The sequence below is a fragment of the Podarcis tiliguerta genome, assembly GCF_965153285.1.
Source record: "Podarcis tiliguerta genome assembly, chromosome: 3".
NCBI lineage: Eukaryota > Metazoa > Chordata > Lepidosauria > Squamata > Lacertidae > Podarcis > Podarcis tiliguerta.
Window position 1 is genome coordinate 94,712,777 of NC_139536.1, and position 23,559 is coordinate 94,736,335.

General features: G+C 41.4%; 2 protein-coding genes and 1 long non-coding RNA gene across 4 annotated transcripts in view; 1 reads left to right on the forward strand and 2 right to left on the reverse strand.

The window, feature by feature from the left end:
- Nucleotides 1-23,559, reverse strand: part of TPO (thyroid peroxidase) — a 990,904-nt gene that overhangs the window by 903,414 nt on the left and 63,931 nt on the right. The gene's annotated exons all lie outside the window — the stretch shown is intronic.
- LOC310673506 lies at nucleotides 2,475-9,228 on the forward strand. The gene is made up of 2 exons (XR_014509086.1): nucleotides 2,475-3,878; nucleotides 7,293-9,228. It is a non-coding gene; the product is annotated as an uncharacterized lncRNA (long non-coding RNA).
- Nucleotides 7,472-23,559, reverse strand: part of TDRP (testis development related protein) — a 32,998-nt gene continuing 16,910 nt past the window's right edge. For both annotated transcript variants that reach the window (XM_083431862.1, XM_083431861.1), the window contains exons 3-4: nucleotides 12,680-12,783; nucleotides 7,472-11,899 (exon numbers count right to left, since the gene is read on the reverse strand). In XM_083431862.1, coding sequence (XP_083287988.1) covers nucleotides 11,554-11,899; nucleotides 12,680-12,783 — 450 coding nt within the window. In that variant the 3' untranslated portion in view covers nucleotides 7,472-11,553. The remainder of the gene's footprint in view (nucleotides 11,900-12,679; nucleotides 12,784-23,559) is intronic.

The window sequence follows — 23,559 nt, forward strand, 5'->3', positions numbered from 1 at the left end:
CCCTCAGAAGGGAAAACATACCAAAGTTGAGGTTCTGCTGAGAGTAAAAATAGCAACCTTCAGTTATGCCTGGAAGGTGGTGTTAGGGCTTATCTTCTGAAATGTTGTCATCTGTCCTCCGTGCTAATGATCTTCCTATCCCTGAAGGCCACAAAGGGTGCTGCTGACTTGGATTGTGTTTGAGTTCAATTAGATTGTATTTTGGAGCAATCAGTTTCTAATGTTCTGGCCACAGTTATATGTATGTGAACTGCAAACGAAAGCCTGTAGGGAATGCTGGGAAGTGCTTGAAGCAGAGACAATAAAGAAACGAAGCACAGCTTGAGTTTCCCGTGTGACAGAAAAGTGATGACAGCAATTGCCTAAGCAATTTTACCATGTGTGGATTTAACTTTCCCTTATAAGAAGTGTCTTACGTTGCAGCCTGATCGGAAATAAAAGATGTTTCCCCACAAGCCACATTGCCCTTAGATCAGGGGTCAGCAACCTTTTTCAGCTGTGGGCCAGGCCACCGTCTCAGACCATGTGAGGGGCCGGACTATGTTTGGGGGGGGGGGAATGAATGAATTCCTATGCCCCACAAATAACCCAGAGATGCATTTTAAATAAAAGGACACATTCTACTCATGTAAAAACATGCTGATTCCTGGACTGTCTGCAGGCCAGATTGAGAAGGTGATTGGGCTGCATCCAGCCCACGGGCCTTAGGTTGCCTACCCCTGCCTTAGATCAACAAGGTGCTATACCTTAAAGTATAAAATGCAGGCTCTTGTTTTCAGGCTTAAAATATGAATAATCCAAGGTGCAAGCTGATTGCAAACTGGAGCAATCAAGGGCAGTGGAAGGAGGTAGAAGTTAAATCAAAGGTAGTCTATGGGGTGCTGTCTATGTGGTCATCTGTCCTAGCCAGCATTGTCCATGGTGAGGGATGATGGGAGCTGGAGTCCCAGCAACATCCAGAAGCTAACAGGCTTGCTACTCCTGAGATAGAGCTAGGATAGGAAGCCTGTGCACACGACCCCCCAGCATGGTTTGACAGCATCTCCATAATCAGTATCTAAGGGTGGTGGGAATGGCTGTCCAACAAGATCTGGAGAATGCTCAAGTGAAGAAGCAAGCTTTAGCATGCTCTTAACGACAGCAAAGTTTTGTTTGTTTGTTTTGGCAAGGTCCTGAAAAATGGATTTTGATTAACTCCAAGTTGAGATGTGTTTAGGAGAAACTACTTTGGTAGCCTAGAGTGTAGGTACTCTTTACAAAATGGCGTAAGATGACTTAAGAGAAGGCAAGCCTGGACAACAAAGTGTACACTTGACTTGTTTTTATTTATGGCACATTCCCTCCTTTATGTGGAATGTTGAAGATAATGGGAACAAAAGCCTTCATCATTGCATCTGTGTTTCTGCTGTTGAGTTGGTGGCCACATTTACAAGTCACAATCAGAAGCCTGGCTTCCTGTTACATCCAGACCTGGGATCATAGGTTTTCCTCTGAAATGAGCCACAAATGCTAGCCACCTTTTTAAACCATGGTTGGTTTACGGAGTATGGCTTATTGGGAAGCAAGAAACCATGATCCCTAGTTTGGTTGTAACTAGAAGCAAAGCTTAACTGCGCCTTCCTGGTTTGTTTCTCTTGATTGTTCCAGGGCAAGAGCATAGTAGGAGTGATCAGGTAGCATGTATCACTCAGAAAGTAATGTGCAAGCTTAGAACCATGGTTTATCATGATGTATGAATGCGGTCATGTTGTGTCTCTGAGTCTATATAAATCTAACCTCTGGTGCAGTATTGTTTCTTGAGACTGGCTGTGGTTTCTATGTGGCAGACGGTTTTGAACCTTACATTAAACTCTGCTAGGTCTATCACAAAACTGTGGGCCTTCCAATAGTAGGGATGATACTCATTTTTCTAGCAAATGAAGTCAGCTAGTCTGTGCCATCTGTAGAAGCAGTGGTTGAAAGACTGGGGTGGAGAAGGGTGGAAACTGGAGTGATTTTTTTCCACAGTAAAGATATTAATGCACCCTTCCTAGGTTGTTTTGTTTTTAAGGACTTCAGAGGTGTGCCCTCTGGACCTGGTACAATGAAGGCATGAGTGAACAGAGTTGGATGACTCATGTGCACATGACTTCCAGCAATTGTGCCAAAGTTCCTGCAGCAATAATGTCCATTTCCTACCATGTTTGGTAAGAAGAGAAAGAAGGAAAGAGATGCTCTTCCAGTGGCCTTGGAATAACCAAAGGACTGTGTGGGAGTAATTAACACTTAAAAGTTGGGCTTGAACTGCTCTGGTAGGATGTTGTAGTTGCTCAGTTCACAGTCAGTTAATGTTGGAGAATTTCCATTTCCAATGGGATTTCCCTACATTGAGAAGGGAAGATGCTGAAACCTCTCTTCCAGCCCGAGTTTTTCTTTTAAAGCCCCTCTTATTCACATGGGGATTAATTCCAGTCTTGGGACCACCCACAGGAGACAATATTTATTACACCATTTTATATTATTTATTACATTTATTATTTACTACATTTGTATACTACCTTTATAGTCCAAGGATCTCAAGATGGTATACATGGTGTACAAGGTGGCGTAAACTACTTTAAAATAGTTTGGGTAAGGAAGGGGATTTGAGCACCTTCCTATCAGCGCCTAACACTTGTTAAATGGCAGCCCAAGCCTACCCCATCTCCTTTCTAGAGATTCTCTGGCAGACCAGATTCTGATGTATGAGCCAATGGTTCCAGATTAACCTAGCTGAAATGTGTTCCACTGATTTCAGTGGGTCCCAATATATCATATCTTTGAAATCAGTGGGAGCCACTTATGTCAATTGGACATAAGTTCAGTTAACAGGGTTGACTTTTTAAGTCATTATGTGAGTGGAATGACTTCTCCTGAACATTCTGCCCCCCAAATTTGCTCTTGGGGGTGAAGGAAACCCTGGAGCATATTTGCTGTGTGTGTGCATGCGCAGGCACATATGCGTGGTGGCGTAGGAGAGGAAGTTCCACTGCACAAACAGAAGTCGTTCCACTTGCACAATGACTTACTTGGAGCCAACCCACTGTCTCGTTTTGGTCCTGGGAACTAGGCTTCAGAGTCTTTTTCTGAAAACCCCCGTGCTGCAGCAGTCAAACGACTGGGGTTAGTTAAACAGGATGGCCTTAGGTGGGTGAAATTTCTTGGGGGCATCTGAATGAGGTGACTTCAGTCTGAAACAGAAGGCTGAGCTCAGTTGACTGCCACCCCCCTCTAGCCTGGTATTTCTTCTCTCTCCTCTGCGAAGCCAATCAAAGTTCTCAAGGACAAACTCATAAAAAAAAACAACCCACCAGCAAATGGAAAGGAGGCTTTTATGCTCACCTAGAATTGACCCTGGCTCAAGTCCCAATACACAGCTGGGAACAGTAAGAATAAAATAGTAACAGGGCATGTTTGACAATGCCACAACCTCGTCCCGCGGATCTGAATAGTTTTTACATTTCTTAGGAGCGGCAGCTGATTTATTTTATATGAAATCTATTTACATTAGGAATGTTAATTACTCTGCTGTTGAGGTGGGGAAATGGAAAAAAATAAATCTTCCGTAGGGCTGTTTCGAGCTGAAGGGAATCAACCCATAGATCTTTATCAAACAATAGCTTGCTTCCTAATGGGAAGCGAAGGCTGATTTGTTTTCCTTCTTGTTTACAGCTGCCATATGCTGTACTGCCAAGTCATTATCATGAGTCTGTTGTTTACCTTAAACAGAGTGTACAGCAGGCGAAAGTGAGGAGGGTCGAGGTCCTTGAGCAGCAGTGGGCGGATAAAGAAAATCGGAGATCAGTAGAAGGTCTTTGTTTAAGTTTTCTTCTTGTTGTTCACAGAAAATGGGTCACAAGGTAATGTTTTCTCTCTGGGTTTATATGGTCATTTCCCTTCTCTCTGCAAACTGCCCCTGGGTACACAATCATGTAGTGAATTTCCCCACATCTCACCAAGCTATATTCTGCTGTGGTTTTTTGTGGGGGGAAATCAGACAGCTCTAAAAAGGGCTGGTCCAGTTGTTTAAACATGTTTCAAAAGGGAGTTTGCATGCAAAGGAGGGGAAAATAGGGTTGGTTATAACATACACAGTACAAAATACCATTGTGAAATCTTTCTGGAGATCATTTAAAGAGGGTTTCTTTCTCAAGAAGCATTTTTAGGGCATTCTGGTATCTCCTGAGATACACCGAATAGCCGAGGGCTGCAGTTTAATCCATAACGGTTGGTCAAAGAGCAGTTCGGTTTAGCAACACCCCAAGCAGAAACAAGTGTAGCACATTGATTGGCATCTTCCTGCAGTGCCAAGGAAATCTTCCTGCAAAGAAACCCGGTGGCAAAAGGCTGTGTGCATGATATACCTTTAAAGTATGCTAGAAGGACATTTCCCACCTCAAATAATTATCTGCGTATTGTAGGTTGTTAAGGGTTGCTTGGAATTGGAATTCTGAGGGGTTAACTACAGTGCCCAGAACTCTTTGAGGGGGAAAATGTGCTTTGTGTGTATGCAGCTCTGGTTTGTAGTTTTGTGCTCATGGGTGCAGTAGTCAGCATTGCTTAGTTTAAGGCAAATAAATTAATTATTAGTAAGGTTCTCAGTGGCTGCCACACCAGCTCTCTGTCTTTGATTTTCTTGTTTTTTATAGAGTCCAGACGATGAAGAAATTGTCAAATTGTCACAGTCCTGTGTTTTTATTTGTCATCCTAGGTTTTTTCCAGGCCTGTTCATGTTGACTCTTTTGGCGGGCGGGACATTATACTTTTACAAACAATTGTAGCACCAGCTTGTCTGTTGTGGAAAAATCTCTCTTTCTTGAAAAGGAAGCAGTAAAACAGGCAGGAACTGCAACATTAAGCTTTTAATTAAGTAGTGGAATGGGAAGGGAGTCAACATTTTGGGTGGATTTCAATGCTGCCCATGTTTGAGTTCGAGGCAATGTTGACTTTTGCTTTCTCTCCTTCATCTGCAATCCCACGTGCACCCCAAATATTTGCTCTGGAAGTTTGGGAGATGCTTGCCTTGACATAATGGATCTGTCAGCCTTTAAGGTGCCACAGATCTCTATTTGCATACATAGTCATGAAGCAACCATCAGTCTCTGGTTTATTTTCGATATTTATGCAAACCCCCATAGTGGCGACTCCAGAGCAGGTTTCAGACAAGCTGCCCAGTAGCTATTGCATTGTACAAAAGAACGAAGTAGCCAGGGATAACATTGCAGCTCCCTGGTGGGGATTTTTTACTTCTAATGCTAAGGGAAGCAAAACCCTTCACAATATGGCTGGCTGAGATAAATGGCCACTTGCTGCTATGTGCAAAGGGGAGGCATAACCACACTGCGCCTTGACCAGTATTTACATAAAGATTCCCATCAAAGCCAAACAAGAAATAAATACCACCAGCAAGGTTTTCCGCCCTTCTTGAACAGATAAATGTTTTTAATCATATTTTTAAAAGCTGTGAGCTATGTGACTTTTTAAAGTACCCTGCGCCGTAAGCAGGGTACAGCTATGGACCCCAGTATCTGTTGGACTTCTTGTACTGAACCTCTTCCTGTTCACATCAAAAGAGGCTGTTCTCTTATTTGTGCCAGTGTGAATGGGGAGAGAGTATTTTTCAGGGTGGCACCTTCTGCAGTGCTTTTGCTAGGGAGACTTTGTTCGGTGCTTTTCTTGATGTGATTTCAACATCGGACAAATACCTTTCCCCCCAGTCTTTTTAATCTTGTAAGCGGAAGAGGGTAGTGTATTTTATTGTGCCTTTATCTACCATGTCTTACAGCTATTTTCAAATTTTTTTATTTTTTTTGAAATAATTTTTATTAACAGGCCAATCACATCACATTGTTCAAATCACATTAGTTCCAGATTATACAGCCAAATTTTAAAATTTTGGGGGGTACCCATATATCAAGCTCCGCACGAGTCCAAAATTCCAGATGACTCCAGACATCACTTATTTGCTGCTTTTATTAAACAGTTCCATCCAGTTCGATTCAGATAGATCTTTATTACTTTCTTTCTCTTCTTGTTGTTATCATTTATTCTTTTCTTTGCGATCTCTGATGATTTTCACAAACAGATTGAAGATTTGGCGTCTCTGTGTGGGTTTTGTGCTCTTCCAAGCTCATATTATTCAGGACCGACCTCTGTTAAATACTTCCATAAACAAAGTTAATCTTCGGTCGGTCCATTATTTTTCCTCAGGCTAGCATAAATCAGACAAATCAGGGGGCTCTGTCAGGTCAAACTTGCATTCCAACCTTCCTTCTCTTTCAAGTCCTGAATCTCCTCCCCCTGTTATTTCTGTTCTCCTGCCAGCCTGTCTTGGCGAGACGCCATATTTTTTAACTGCGTCATAGGAATTTTCCTCCTTCTCGCCATTCGATCTTCTCGTATTGTAATCATTTCACCCGCACAGTTTTGAAGTTCTGTTTATGGTTATTAAAACGTGACGATCTTATTTCTTTCTAGGGTGGAGGATTATTATAGTCATATCATGCAAAGGAAATAGAGAGAGTTTTTTCCTCCACCCCCCCCTTCGTTCCAGCCTTACATTCTCATGGTGGTAATTCATCAAAAGATTTACTTATCCATCCGTCACTCCCGATCACAGAGATGCATTAATCAGCAGTCCTTATCGTCGAGTTTCACTTGATATATGTGCTTCAGCCTTCTTTCCGATCCGTTATCTCCAATTAGTTCCAATTATAATTCCAAGCTGAAGCAACCAGCACGCGCTGATTGGAATCGGCGTCGGGAAGATCTGATTCCATCGAGGGCTTGTGCCAAGTGTTCCACACCCCCGTCTCTCGGATCAGGGGGTGCATTGTGAACACCGCTGGCAGGGCAGTCCCCCCCATACCCTTGGGGGGGCCAGGAAGGCTGCCAACTTCCCATAGCAGCCCTTTAATACCTCGTATGGGTCAGAGAGATGTTATTGTCGGCCATCTTCCAACGCGCCACCTAGTGGCCCGCCACAGCTATTTTCAAATTAGTGTGGTTTATTGTGTTTGTTATGTGTATCATTTTTTTCATGTAAGTGAAAGGCTGAAGGCAAAGAATAAATGTAGAAAATAAGCAGCAAGTGATCTGTAGTTTTCTTCCAAAATGCTCTGTTAAACTAATCCGCATTTGCCAGAGGTCATTTAAAAGCCCATGGCTTACTCAAACACTTATGCATTGTTGCAGCTGAGTATTTGAGATTGGAGTACCTAAACCTATGGTAACCACAGGGGAAGTAATACCCTGGACCTTTGTTGTTTTTGCAGATGTGGAAACTCTAGGACCATGAAACTGACTTCTATAGCTCTATTGTGAAATCAAACAAATTGACCAATGGCACTTTGAGAAGTATGGCAGTCAGAGGGGCGGGCAGGATCTCAGTGACTAATACAGACAGGTTTTCCTGTCTTAAGAGAAATAGATTTAATTGAAATAATTCAACAGCTTGATTTCAACTATTTTTTTTTAATTCATCTGTGAAAATACTATATTTGAAGTGAAACTAATAAAATACCAGAGAAACTGTGAGCATTGTGGCTTGTTACAGCCACATAAAGCGTTTTCACCTTCATGGAGTTCAAGCCAAGATTTATGCTTATGTGCAGCGAAAAGGCAATATAAACATTTAAATCATTACATATGTGCAATCTTGGAATACAATCGTAATGGTGTCTTTAAAACCAGTGGACATAAAATCAAATGTTTACAAAGCAAAGAAGGATATATGCCTTTTTTAAAAAAGGGAAGGTCCACAAACATCTACATTGTGGATATTTTAAAAGAATTGAAAGAATAAAAATTTGCCCAACACATAAAATACCACAAAAGAGTAATCTCATTTCAAACAAATAAACCTACAAAAGCACAACCATAAATTACATTAAAATTTAACCACTGCCCTTAAAATTAAAGAATGATGCTTTAGGAAAATATGAGCATGATCCAGCCAAACTGAAGGACACTTGCATCTCACTGATTTCAATGAGAGAGAAACACATTAAATAGCATGGAAATCAATGAGGTATGAAAGTACAGAACTTTTGTTGGATTGTGTCCCATTTTTACAAAAATCTCCCCTAGCTTAAAAATCAGATGATACTTTATGTATCTCAGATTCCCGCTTGAGGCCTGATCCTGTGGGCCTGCCACCCACCTCCAGAGCACACAGACCAAGAAGGAAACATCTCCCCTCACATCAGTGCTTGGGGCAGGATCAAGCTCAGCAGCAGGCTGCTAGTGCTTCCTTCAGAGCTCCTGCTGTTCATGGCAGCATAGGTTGTGGTGGGAAGGTAGAAAAGCAGGGCTAGGCACACCTTGCGGTCTGCTGGCCTTGTAGAAGCTAAAGCAAAGGCTTGCCTGTCATGTGACTGAGAGGAGCAACGGGAACTGTTTTCTGAGAAGTGGGTCAGAATCTGTGCATAAGCTCACACTGCGTCAGCACAAATGAGACTATTTAACAGCTTAAGCCAACACACAGGATCTAGAGTGATGGATGTTTCTTTGTCTTCATTGGTATCTAAATGCAGCACAAATGTGTGAACATTTCTTTCATGTGGAATCAAGCCGTAGCATCACGAACATGTCATCAAGGTAAAGTACAGGCACTTGACAGTATAATGTGCAAGGCATAACCCCTACCTATCACAGTATAAGGAAGCTTCCACAGGTAGTAAACACTGAGCTTCTAACCACCTTTGCCCCATCATTCCTGGGTTTTTCCCCCAAGAAAGAGCTCAGTGCCAACGTCCCGCAATTCAGCTCCTGCTGTATGAAGGCCCTCCAAAGGACTGTAAACTATAGAAATCTTTGCATAAAGAAAATGGCTATATTCTGCAATTATATCTAAGACAAAAAATTCAGAACATGGTCTAGCCAAAGTTAAGCAGTGTTAAGTCTTACTTATTTCTATGTGTGAAAGTTAAACATGCATTTCACTTTTCCATTCAACCGAATGAGACTTACAAGTGTCAGCTTTGACTGGTTTGCATCCTCTGCTTTTAGCTTGCCTAAACAAATCTGCATTTTTCAATACAGGTTCAGTTGTGTGACAGCTGAAAATCCCAACCTTACAAAGCACAATATTGTATTGCCATAGCAAGCGGGTACAGTTTGGTGTTGGAAAGGATACAAGCTTTTTGTGGCCTCCTGCCAAAATAGCACAAATGCTATTGGCTTCAAATACATTTCGGGGGGGGGGGCGGGGAGAGCAAGAAGAGTTGGACTAATAGTGCAATTCCAAGCTGCAGGCTACTTGAACAGGAGGACAGCTCTTGTTCCACAAGCACTCTCTAGCTGTGACAGACGAGTCCACAGAATCCTGCAACCTGCACAAGAGTACTGTAAAATCTTTGGGTTGTATCCACCAGTGACAGAAACTTTACCATCAGCTGTTGTCACTGGGTGACAACTTTTTATGTGGAATGGGCTATTAAATTATGAAAACATAAAATGGATAGTCTGCATAGTTATAAAACATTTCATTTTGTTTAAAAATTGCTGATCTCACTGGAAGCAAATCTTGAATTTTTTAAAGGTGTCCATATTGCTGAATAAGGTATTACACAAGCTGTGGTACATAGGCTCAGCATCAGTGTCAAGTAAAGATTCATAATTTGGGAGAAATAGGTAAGTCTAGCATCTTGGATTGATATTCGTTTTACAGAGTATTAAACAAGTGTTCACAAGGAACAAGGAAGTAATTAAAAGGTTTGAGCATTTATGGTGCAGTATTATAGAACAAGGCACTTTTAACATGGTTTTTTTCATATTCAGATCAGTAATAGTGGCAGCTAGACGAAAAGATGGCTCTCTGGTGACTCCTGTCTACTATTTTTCCTCTTTTACTGACAATTTGCTACTTTCATCCAAGTAGTGTCAGGGCTAAGACTTCCTTTTGCAAGAACTGAAGAATTGGGCAAACTCATTCTGAGCCAGTTAGATCTCCAGCCATTGAAGGAAGTTGTACGCAGAGCCAAGTCATAAGAAATGAAAGTTGTGGTGCTCGGTTATTCTGACCATTAACAATTTGTCTTCTATGCAGCAGATTATCTTGTATCATATAGCTAAATGTTAGAATTTGGCTATCACAGATGCAAAAATGGCACACATGTAACACATATGTGTATATCTTATGTTATGATTGAAAGGAGACGTTAAATAGATGTATTGGACTTCTTTTGTCACAGTGGTGCGAGTACACTGAATTACAGTGCCTTTATGTCACTCCAATCTCATAAATTGGACAATTTTAAATAAAATGGATAGGTGAAAGTACTCGGGGGTGTGAGATACCCTAAACTTTACCTATAGTACATTTCCAACTTCCCATGTGCACTATAATGCATAGCTCTTTGTTATTAATAAAAAAGTAGCAGCAACCAGTAAGACTAAACCTCACAACAGCAAATACACATACTTAAATAACCCTTGTACATAGCAGAGACAGAGCATTAACTACTGTCATTCTGTAAATGCCAAGAGAACATCAAACACGTCCTGCAAAAGAGCAACATGGAATCATAGTTTGAGGGAATGGGGACAGAAGGAAAAAAGCAATGATAACCCTTCAAACAAATAGTTTTCTGACAATCGGGCCTGATTCCTACATTTCCTAAATGATATAGTAGATGCTGACAGCACTCATGGTCATAAGGGTAGGCTCCCTACTGCATTGGTAATGCACACAGAGATCCACTAGTATAGAAAGTACCTGTGTGACCTAGGTTATTGAGGCGATGGGCCCTTTTGCATGTTGTTACTGCAATGTGAAGCCCAAGCATATAAAAGCTACTTTTATAAAAGCTGCCTGCTACAGCACTTAGGGAATACATAAATCAGATCTTAGTGGTCACCTCATTCATCTGTGGTTATGTGGTTTGGGATGATTGCAAACCTGTTTTAGCCGTATTATTGATTAATCAACATAATACAAGGAAGCCTGAAATTCATCAGCGAAGATTTTGTAACGGAAGAAGAAACACGTATGTGTGGGGTTCTTACAAGTCATGTGCAATTCAGGACTTTAGGGGAAATGCAGGATCTTCGACGTTCCAGCCTGAGAATCATGTGTTCATGTTCAGGACAAAGAAAGCAATGTATCAAGCTGAAACAATGCAGTGTCAAACGGCAAATCAGCACTTTTACACAACAGGGTCAGCATTCAAAATATAGATCTTTGATGTCTGAAAACTAGGAAAGAGAGAACTTCAAACTAGAGAAGTTCTTATGTAAGGCAGTCAAATATTCAACCAGTGTATACATTCATTAAATTGTGGGGGTTTTGTTTTTTTAAAAAGCGAGCCAAGGTGCTATAGAATATGTGTGAAATATAGGCACAAAGTAGGTGCTCGACTTCATTCAATATGGAAAACGGAAGAACTAAGAAACATAGGATAAGGTGAGCAGATGGTTGGACAATTTGAATACTCTTCTGTAAAGGTGCAATATTAAGCAGTTTTGATTTTGGTTTGAAGATATACATAACCATGTCGCTTATCATCACTTATAGAACATTTCACATTTTGTATGTCATTCTAGTTCTTCCCAGTTATCAGTAAGGTTGCCTTTGCTTTGTCGCCTTATGCTAACCAACCTTCCAGCTGATCTGATGCTCCATCTTGACGTATTTCCTGAGCTTGCCAGGTTGGTGTATTTTGTGGAGCCTTTGGTTTCGTCTTCCCAACCTGACCAAGATGGATAGTCACTCAGAGTACTTCCAGCGTCGCTGAGGTTATCACTGTCAGGGATCTGTGGTGGCTCCCATCCTTCAATTTCGTCTGGCTTCCTGGACTGGATGTTCTGTTTTATCACCAAACTGTCCCAAAATCCAGCTTTCTTTTCGGATTTCACATCCTCTTTTAATTTTAAGCTTGTTCTAGGGAACAATAAAAATTTGTTCTTATTGGAACACATTTTAGGGGAAGAAAGTTTGACATATTTACTTTTAAGACAGAGGAAGACCAGAACAATTTTGTCGTTATCCTTGTATAACTGATCAAGTCTCACTAGAAATGTATTTTTTAAAAAACGTTTTACATTTCTACTCTAGAAAAATGGCTAAACAGAGAATAAAATAATACAGAATTTATCAGAACGGAATACATTATTATGTATTAAACTTGTATCCTACCCTTTCTCCCAAATAAGAAAGAGAAGCTGTAGATTCCTATGTGCAACCAGCATAAGTCTTACAAGGAATAGTGTTGATGATCTGTGTGTGAAAGGTAAGGTAGGCAATGCACATGTGTCTGTCATTTTGGGCTTATCTGCTCCTCTATTTGATACCATAATGAGCATATTGTTTCAATTGAAACTTACAGAATTTGCATCAGATGGTTGAAAGACAAAGACTGACTTGTGCTGATGGCCCTCAAAGAAGATTATGTACTTTGCTTCTACCCAACTGTCTTTAAAAAATCCCACTGCATTTCAGTAGATTGTCTACAATAACTGCTTTTTCTGCCCCATGTGGATCCTTAACTTAAACAGAATCTTACAAGCTGAAAAATAATATAAATGTGACGTAAGAACTCTCTTGCCTTCTAAACTTTAAATTGTTTTTTTACCTGTTTATCTTGATTCTAGCCTTAGCAACCTTGGTACTTCCATAATTTACTCCATATTTATGTCACTTCCCACTCCCCATTATACATACCCTTTAGATTTTGGAGATTTACATCCTGTAAGTAACTGTTGTTCATCATCCTTATTAAATATGGATGTTACTTCCTTCCAACCTCGAAAACCTGCTCCTTGAACCTAAAAATGAGAGTTTTACAAATTAATTTAACGTATGCAAAATATAAGGTAGGTAAAGGTAAAATTTAATGTATGCAAACTATAAGGTAGGTAAAGGTAAAATTTTATGTATGCAAACTATAAGGTAGGTAAAGGTAAAATTTAATGTATGCAAACCATAAGGTAGGTAAAGGACCCCTGGACAGTTAAGTCCAGTCAAAGGCAACTATGGGGTGCGGTGCTTATCTCGCTTCAGGCTGAGGGAGCTGGCGTTTGTCTGCAGACAGCTTTCTGGGTTATGTGGCCAACATGACTAAACCACTTCTGGCACAATGGAACACCGTGACGGAAGCCAGAGCGCATGGAAATGCCATTTAAATATACAACACCGCTGTAGAAAATGGCACATTAAACCATAGTTAAAAATAAATTATGGTTTAATGCATACGTACAGTATACTAGTACGTGCTGCTGAAAAGTTTTTGCTTTGTTCCTCCCACAATCCTGGCAGAACAATAATGTCAGCATGTTAGATCTCTAAAGTAACTTTGCATTAAAACTGAACAACTGCCAAACATGAACCCTCATTAGGATTCCTGCTCTCAAAGGGGATTTTTGTCTATTCTCTCTGCTCCACCAATTGTGACCCAGGGAGAATGCAAGAGAGCCTTGGCTACTAACTCAAATGATGGGACTTTGAAATGTTAAATATGCGTGTTTAACTCTCCAACACTAATCAGGAATTAGCTATGAATATTTTTGATTCATTTCTTTGCCTTAAAGAATTATGTCTTCATTTTGAGCCATAATGTGGATATTTAAATGCATAGTTCCAAAATCCACATTAGGTTAATACACGTATCAGACCAACTAAGATGTCACAGAATAATGTAGAAGTTTTTGAGTTCTTGATAACTCTTTATCGGGATAGCTGGCATAATAAAGCAGGGAAGGGGAGGGAGAAAACCTCTGGTGTTGAAAGCATGGAGGCTGCGTTTAGTTGCAGTCTTAAAATGGAAGGTGGGAGGTAGGAGACATTTAAATTAGGCTCTTCTAGTTGGTATGTAGGTTTCAGGTTGCACCTATGACTGCTGGAATGAAGAAATTACATCAGCTGCTCCTCCATTTTTTAAAGTAAAAAAAATAAAAACCCACCTGTTAACCAAATGTTTAAAAGTTTCTTACTGAGTTAAAGCCTATTGCCACTCATTTGCTAATCTGTTCACCGATATTATCAGGTTGAAAGTGTTGTTATAAAAGAAGGCGATAGAATGCTGCCTACAGTAATGAAACCAAGGAATTCTCAATTGTCTTTAGAGCTGATCACCTTTGCTGATAAGAGAACTCGCTTGAGGTAGTGGAAATTACCAGATTATTTTACAATAAGAAAGCTTTTACAGTGGGATAGGTTCCTTTTTTGTTTGGTCTAGAAGACAGTATGACAGAGGAGCCTGAGAGAATAGCCATTCCAGATTCCCAGCTTTCTTTTTTTAAAAAAATAGGAAGTCTCCAGCCCTTGTAGAACCCAAGGTGCAAAGCAAAATGGGCCTAACCTGTTCGTGAGTTCTCAGAGAAATCAGCTGGCTCCCACATTTCAGTCTTTATAGCCAATGAATAGTCACAGCAATCACTGATATTTGGAGAAATATTGTGGCACATTTCAAAAATGCTACCACCCTGTATGGAGCACTGAGACCTTTTTGCTTGCCCTGATTATGGCTAGAGTATGAAAGCATCTTTTCACCGTACTTGGCTTACCTTGCAACATAGCCTCCTGGAGTAGGCCAGCTAGGGCTCTTGATGCATGCCTTAAATTAACTACAGTATCCATTCTAGCTGTTCTGCAATCCATTCCATGCAGTGGCATGAATTTTCTGGAGGGGAACCACTTGGTTCTGTTCACCCCTACTTGGCTGATGACATAAAACATCAAATTTCTTGCCTTTACGGCTAAGGTTACTGAATGCACACTGAAATTCACCTCAAGCTTGGTTGCCTTCTACACTGAGGCAAATGGAGCATACCAATAGGTTCCTCTGCTGTGAACTATTAACAGGAAGCAACCAATTGGGTGTGCAACCAAACCGTGTGTGTGGTATGCTGCTGTGCAGGATTTAAGTAGCTCCATTCTACCAGCATTCTTTGTCCATTAAGTACACTCAGTCTTTATTGGTCTGCTTAGCTTGGGGGAGGGGCATGTTCTAAATATATTTTTTACTTCCGCAAACCTCAAGGTTCCCCCATGCTTGTTGATACCTTACTCTAGCATATAGGTTGTGCTGTTTTAAACATGTTGCCATGTGGAGTGCTGCTTCTACTGTTCCAAGTCAGCCATCCATACTCCCATTCCATTCTACTGTCACCTGTCCTTGCCAAAGAGTCAACATCCATGGTCACTTTTAGGAACTGCTGAGCACTGCCCCATGAGATGAGCCACGTAACTGCAGCCTCTCAAGTAGGAACTTTCCAGTTCTGGTCTGGCTCTACCTGCTCAGGTTGGCCATTGTCTCCTGCAGGCTAGAAAGGTTTATAAAGAACTAGTCCCCCCCCCCCCCCAAGCTGGGCTTTGCTTAGAGCAACAAGGCGTTCATGAACTCTCTCTGGTCTTGCTCCTTCATCCTGGCTCTAAGCTTGTTCTCCAGCCCTTCCTCCTAGTTGCTTTAAGATCCTGATTGCCCTTTGGTTCTGGCTCCTAGTTCTCAGCTTCTGAGTCTCTTCAGACTGCTGCTCATAGACTCATAGAGTTGGAAGAGACCACAAGGGCCATCGAGTCCAACCCCCTGCCAAGCAGGAAACACCATCAGAGCACTCCTGACATATGGTTGTCAAGCCTCTGCTTAAAGACCTCCAAAGAAGGAGACTCCACCACACTCCTTGGCAGCAAATTCCACTGTCGAACAGCTCTTACTGTCAGGAAGTTCTTCCTAATGTTTAGGTGGAATCTTCTTTCTTGTAGTTTGGATCCATTGCTCCGTGTCCGCTTCTCTGGAGCAGTAGAACAACCTTTCTCCCTCCTCTATGTGACATCCTTTTATATATTTGAACATGGCTATCATATCACCCCTTAACCACCTCTTCTCCAGGCTAAACATGCCCAGCTCCCTTAGACGTTCCTCATAAGGCATCGTTTCCAGGCCTTTGACCATTTTGGTTGCCCTCCTCTGGACATGTTCCAGTTTGTCAGTGTCCTTCTTGAACTGTGGTGCCCAGAACTGGACACAGTACTCCAGGTGAGGTCTGACCAGAGCAGAATACAGTGGCACTATTACTTCCCTTGATCTAGATCATGATTTTGATCATGGCCCATTCAAACACTGTTCACCAACCTTTGGAGGGCTAGTGGACACATTTGAAATTTCCTGAGAGTGGTGCCAATGCCAGTTGCATAATTGCTGCCATGGGATTGTGGCACAACACATAATAGCTGCACATCTAAAAGAGCAGAGAAAGAGACAGGGCCACAAAAATGGTACTTGTATGCCCTACCACCATCAATGGGAGAAAGGAACAACTGCATTTGCTCACAGAGAGAAGCTATTTGCACCTCCCCTCTGTCCAGAATGGGGAAGGAAAGGTGCACATCCAATCCTGGAATTCAATGAAATGTGGCTATGTTTCAGGAATAGGGATGCAGTGTAGGAGATTACTAAACCAGTGTAACTGGTGTAAACCAGTAGGAAGAGCAAATAATATCCCATGCATTGTAGATTTCTAAGGGAATACTTAAATAATATGTGGGTGCTATTTAAGGAATTAACACACACTCTCACGCGTGCTATTCTGGTGCCCCCTAGAGTACACTATGGGAGCCTTTTAAAATCCAAATGCAAAACTTAATTTAAATTGACTTATTTCCCCTGAATGTTCAAATAATTCAATGCTACACTATATAATTTCAGCCTTATGAAGCAACATCATCATTACTATTACTAGTAGTAGCAGAAGTAGTAGATGAGCAAGTATAATACATTATATTGTTTTCATGACTGATCTTTCACAAGTGTGCTTGAACTGATTGTGTAGTGAAAGTCTAACTGAAGATTCTTGAGAGGCCATTTTGTCTTCTTATTTTTCAACTTCACACAGCTTCTTGGAGCAGGTTTCTACACTTCCAGTAGCCAACTTCCCAGCTCCCCAAAATAATCTTCTGCCATCAAGTAATTGTAATTTAATGAGCACAGCTTGTGAAACAAGAAATATGAACAGCTATGTGTCACTGTTAAAGGAAAACAGATGAGGATGACAATTTTGATTCTACTTGTATCAGCAGTGAAATCAAGAGGCCCTGAATCATAAGGTACATCAGTTAAAAAAAAAAAAATCCAAATGCACTGCTCAAGTTATAACATGTGCATGACAAACCTTCCCTGAAAGCATTTTGTTCGAGATAGGAGAGGGAAACAGAGGTGACTGTCATTTGGAAGGAAAAGATCCCACACAAACAATGCAGTGAATCAAATAGTAAGATTGGGGAATATTGTGAAATGAAGAATATCAAATACAGGTCATTAATATTCAGAATATTACAGAAGAACATTTCAGAACAGAACTCTGGTATCTCCAAAGAAATAGGGTTGCAATGCGATCAGGGACGTCTTAAGCATATCCGGCACCATGGTGCAAAGATCCCTCCAGTGCCCCCCCCCCCCCCGTTTGCCAGAGTTGTCAACCTTTTTAAGGGGGGGGACCCCAAAGTTGTTGACTTTTTTTTTAGGGAGCTGACACCAAGCTTACACATTAACTCTAACAACAAGCCCTTAGAACAAAATAAAATGAAAAGGCAAAAGAAAATCTAATGAAGTCCTCAATTCCAAAGCAAGACTCATTCAAGACTCATAAGTTCTTCTAATTCAAAGTTAAAGCAATCACCAGTTTGTTCTTTAAATAAATTGATGAAGACACAGAGAATGAAGTTCCCGGCCAATTTGTGTTTAAGTACAAAGCTGACGTTTTCAAATATTGTGGGGGTGGGTGTAAAGCAGTGACATCCTGAACCTAAAAAGGACCCAAAACTTGGGCCACAAAGGCTGCAGCCCTAACTGCACTTACCTGCTGAATCTAATAGGACCTTAAAGCCCACTTTTTGTTGGTGTTTTGTTTGTTTTTAATCACTAACTGCATGGAGAACACGCTCTCAAGTCCATCCTTACCTCTGAACTGAGTCCTAATGGTAGTGTGCCCCCCCTCAGCTTTCCCCTCCCACCACCCCAAATCTGAATGTATCCCTCCTCCACCTTTTTCCTCGACAGAAGGGGTGACGTTCTCGGCACGCCCCCTCCCTGCCCCCTGCGATTGGCAGCTCAAGGCTCGCTTGCCATGCAGGCATCCTCAGCAGTCCCGCTACTGCCGCGGGGGGGGGGGCAGGAGGGAGAAGGGCACCACGTAGCTTTGCGCCACCGCTGCCTCCTCTCCCAGGCAGGAAGCGAGAGAGCTCGGCGGGCTGTAGGAAGACCCACCGCCACCGCCCAGCATGCCCTCACAGCTGTTCCCGGTCAGTCTTGGACTCCCGCTGCTGGGCACCCCTGATGGGCAGGCACCATGGTGCAGGGTGCCATTAACCCTAATGGGTAAGACATCCCTGAATGCAATTTTTGTTGTGTTGATACAAGATCATTAGCTCAGAATAATTTATAGATGTTCTGAACACCAAATGCATAATGAAATCCTAGGAAGAACAGTCTGAATTCATGATGTGAAGCAACAATGAAAAAAAAACAGATTTTCAACCTGCAAGCATCTAAAGGTGCTTCCTAGACTTAAGAAACTTCTTATTTAGTAATTAATTAAAAACTGGGGAAAGGAACTGAAGATCGTAATGGAACAAAAAACTGTACTCCCTCCATAACAGCCTATGAGTTTCAAACAGAGATACAGTGGTACATCAGTTTACAAAAGCTTCGGGCATACAAACACTTCAGGCTACAAATTCTGCTAGCCCGGAAGTAGTACCCCGAGTTGCAAACTTTGCCCCAGGATGATTACGAAAATTGCACAGCGGTGGCGCGGCAGCAGTGGCAGGCTTCATTAGCGAACGTGCACCTCAGGTTAAGAACAGTTTCGGGTTAAGAACGGACCTCCTGAACGAATCAAGTTTGTAACCCAAGGTACCACTGTAATAGAATCCTAGTCTATTTTTCGTAAGGTTGCCATATGTGTTTCCAAAAGTAGAAAGCTTTTTAAAGATATGTTTTCTTAAAAAATTACCGTAAATATAAATCAGTTCTGTTAAGAATCATTTATCTCCATTTACATCACGTGCTCAGAATTCTATCTCTAAATTATTTATGATGGTTTAGAGACTCAAAGCCTTTTTGAAAACAGATACTCATTTTAGCTGATTAGATACAATGGAATGGAAATTTGACTAAAAATTGCTCCTGAAAAGAGATCCACATACCAAAACAGGTTTCTTTTGAATGAAACTGCATGTACAGAGCAAACATAAATCTGCATTACAATGGGCAGCTAGAGGCAGGGGCACCATCTCACCCTCAGGATTGTGGGTGCCCGCCGCTGTATCACAGACATTCGATGTCACACAAACTAGTGCATGTGATATCACACGCACGACACGCAACACTGCATTGCGTTTTTGGAGGGGGGGGTACGTGTAGGCATGTGCATGTGACGTCACACACCTGTGTTGCAGCTGCCGGTGGCATCTCTTCTTCCTTCTCTCCACAACCAGCGAGACACCCTTTTCTCTGGAGAGGGCTCAGACTCAGAGGCAGAGAGACTCTGCCCCCACATCTGAGCCTTCCCCCAGAGAAGGGTAACTGACTGGCTGGCTGTTGAGGGCAGCGCTGAACTGCTCTCTCGGAGGGAGTGCAGCAGAGGCTGGCTGGCTGCCTCTCTGATTGACCTTGGGGGTGCCCAGCCCCTACAATTATATTATTGTGGGTGTGCCCAAGCACTCACAGCCCACTGGAGTTGGCTCCTATGGCTAGAGGCAAATCATCCAATGAGATCTCCGTTGCATCATACACCGCATGTATCTCTTGATAATGGCTAGTGTGCGTAAGTTGCCAATTATCATCCAGGCCCAATTCAAAGCACTAATGATATCCTAAAATCTTAAGCCACAAATAGCTGTATTCACACCTTTTCCCCTATTGTCCTCATCATATATTAAGATGTGCCACTCTGAGGTGCGTCATGCTTCAAAAGTATTCTCCTTCCAGCATCAGATGAAGATACATCTCTTTGCCCAGCCTTTATGAAAGGTGAAGTATGGTTATCCCTGTAAATATGTTGTTTCTAGTTCCCACTGCCAACTAACTCTCTTTCTCTCTCTCTCTGAAATTGTATAGCGATTTGTTTATTTTGATTTCAGCTGACATACTGTTTGGCTATAAATATGTGTGTGTGTATGCTTCCCTGGGACCTTTGGGTGAAATATGGTTTATAAATACTATTAATAGGTCTGACTTTGTAAATACAGTATAGTAAAATCACAGACAACACAAAAGTAACAATTCTCAAGGATTTATTATCATATACTGCCAGTGATTTCAGCTACGTAATTTATTATTGTTGTAGGCCTATGTAAAATCTTGACTACAGTTTTAAATGCGCTAGAAAGTCTCATGGAACTAGATTTTACAAAGCCCCACCTTAAAGGGGTGGTATTAGGTTTTTGCTCAGTCCTTGGGCTGAGCATAGCCTCTGGGGAGGGATGACAAAAATACTTAGTCCCGTTCACAATTACTAGTTTCCAGGGTTACAGCTTCCAGGAGAGGGTAGAAACAAACAAAGTAGGCAATAGGCTGAACCTGTTAGATGACTGCCTTCCCAGAATATTGCTTCACACTGACATTCTTTCAAAGGTTGTCTAGCAGGGGGCTCATAATCTCTTGCAGAGTTACTCTGAGCTTGGTGGCCACTGTTGAACTAGGCGTTGAAGCAGCTTAAGGAAGAGCCACCTGCTCCTGTCCTACCCTCCTCAGTTTGCAAAAGGAGAGAAGTTTTAACTGTGTTGATTTGGAAATCCTGCTCCTCCCCCCACCCTTCTGCCCTTGACACAGCTAATGCACGGTATTTGTTTGTGGCAGCCATACAATAAGACAGCCACGAAAGGCTAGCACAATTACCTTACTTCAAGGTGAACTAGTACAGAGCTGTTCCAAACCTCGCCTTTCTTCAAGAATGGGAGATGTCACCTTGCGAAACACAGGGGCAACAATGCAGCCAGTGACGCTGCAATTATTATCTTATAAAGATGGACGGTATAGCTTAATGCACCAGCTAGCACTTTCAGATTCTGTATGTTAAGAATGAACATCTTTATAACCAGTATTTGGAAGTATTTACAGATGAATTTTGTACATCATGAGCCAAAATAGGCTTCAAAGTTGTTTAAAAACTGATTACACAAGCATTAAAATATAACTATTCATAATTAAAATGCACAATAAAAATCCAATTAAAAGAACCTAGTCATTAAAACAGAAGACTCAAGTTGGGAGATCAAGGGAAGGTCTGTCTAAACAGGTGGATCTTTAACAGTTGGCGGAATGTAAATACATTTGGGGCCTCCTATATTTCAGTGGGGACTGCATTCCATAACACTGGCACCACCAGCGAATAGGTTGCCTCCACATCACCACAAGTCAGTTATCCTCAGGCCATAGCAAGACAAAAGGGGTTCTGTTTGATTATCTTAAAGCTCCTATAGCGCAATGGAGGGGAACTAGTTTTTCAGGTAACCTAGTCCAGAGTTGTTTAAGGATTTATATGTAAGCAGCAAGACCTTAAAATTAGCCTGTGAAGATCCCTTCCTATGAGTATGATCTGTGCCCCAAAAGGGATACTACCCACCACTCAGGTTGTGGCATTCTGAACCAGCTGCAACCTCCAAACTAACTTTTAGGGAAGCCCTACATAGAGCATGTTATTGTAGTCTAAACATGAGGTTAATAGTGCAGGTATCATAGTGGCTTAGCTATCCCTGTCTATGAAAGGGTGCAGTTTATGTACCAGCTGAAGCTGCTGATAGGCACTCTCTGCCATGAAGAGATAATATGGTAGTTATTTCAGATTAATGAATGTGAGTATAATGTTATGAAATTGTTGTTTATTATTACAAAAACTTCTATGGCATGATTCAACCGAAGTGTTTTAAGTTGCTCTGGTGCTAATGAGAAAATTAAAGCATGCTTATGTCACTGCTATCGAAATCAATGGGCCTCACAATCCTTAACAGTTTTGAGCCCCTGCTGAGCACAGTTCTTGTTCATACAAAACCTAGATCAATTCTCTCTCTATTTCTAAAAAAATATTATCCTCTAAGCCCGAGCAATGTCCATTGGAGCTTCACTGAAGCCACATGAATAAAAAGACCACAAAAGCTAGTGTTATCCAGGGGTGCAAAAAGAGTAATTTCTCCCTCACTACAGCCATGTTGGAGTGCCTAATGTTTAATGTTTGGTTAGCTTAGCAGAACTCCAATGGAAACAATGGACGGATCCTGAACTGCCTCAGCAACAGACATTTGGCATGTACCGGAGCGTGCCTCCATTCTTTTATGTAACTCGAGCATAAGTTTTCAGTATTGTTCCTGGGACTTGAAAAACAAATATTAAATAAATAATTATGGAAATACTAGTAAGAATCTTGTTCTATGGAGAAAAGAAAAACCACAACTGACAAGACACTCTGTTATTATTGAACTAGGCCTGTTTTATCGAGGCTTAGTTTGGCTATAACAATGCAGAGCTGGAACTAGAGGCATTTCTTTCCCTTGATACCAAACTAAGATAACAAAGACTTAGTAACAGTAAAGTTAAAGACTGTCAACTCTACAAATGCAATACCGACAGGCTCTGAAGTGTTATAATTGTGATGTGCTTCTGCTGTTTTAGATGTTACTCGTATGACTCTGGAACACACAGATTTATCACTTAATAGAATGGGTGCCTTTTTTTGCCTAGGGTTGTAGCTCTCCCAGATATATTCTAGTAGTGATCTACTCAAACATAAAATGCTTTGGCATCAAATCCTTCTTTTCAACACAACCATGCACCTGGACCAGCCTAGCAATGGCTGAATGGAAAAAGCAACTTCTACTTTTCAACTGATTCCCATCCTCTTGGGTAGTGAAGTTGTCCTTCCTCCTTTCATCACTGGATAAATACAGAATTCGTTTTTTCTGTTCCACAAAAGGAAACAGATATTTCAACTATTTCACCTCAGATTAACAATGCAATCACACATAGAGAGAAGTAAGTGTCACTGAGTTCAATGGAGCTCACTCCCAGGTAAGTGAGTATAGAATTGTAGCCCAAGGATCCTTCAAAACATACATTATTTTGGTAGAATTCCAGGAAGAAAAAGAGAAAGAGACAGACAGACAGACAGAGACTCATACTTAGTTTCCAACTGAAGTTCTATTCCTAAATAAATCAATTCTTACCAGCATACTTAGGATTCAGCATTCACCGACGCCTAAGTACTGCAATGCTGCTCATTTCTCTCCTGAATACAAAACTCTTCTATTGTAGGGAAAAAGGAAATAAATCAATTGTAGGTACTTTTACCTGTTACTAACAAACTCCTCCCCTCATAAACACTCTTTACCTTTGGTCTAGCATATCTTCTATAGCAATCTACTGTGACCCCCCCCCCCCCAAAAGAGCAGGTATGTGGATTATCTGTTCTGGGAGCATGCCAGACTAAATCTAGATCATGTCTGAGGAAATGTTTACAAGTCCTGGGCCACAACAAGGTGTCATATTTTTTCAGTGTCATAAGTTACAAGCTGCAAAACAAGAAGAAAGCTAGTATAATTTGATGTTGAAA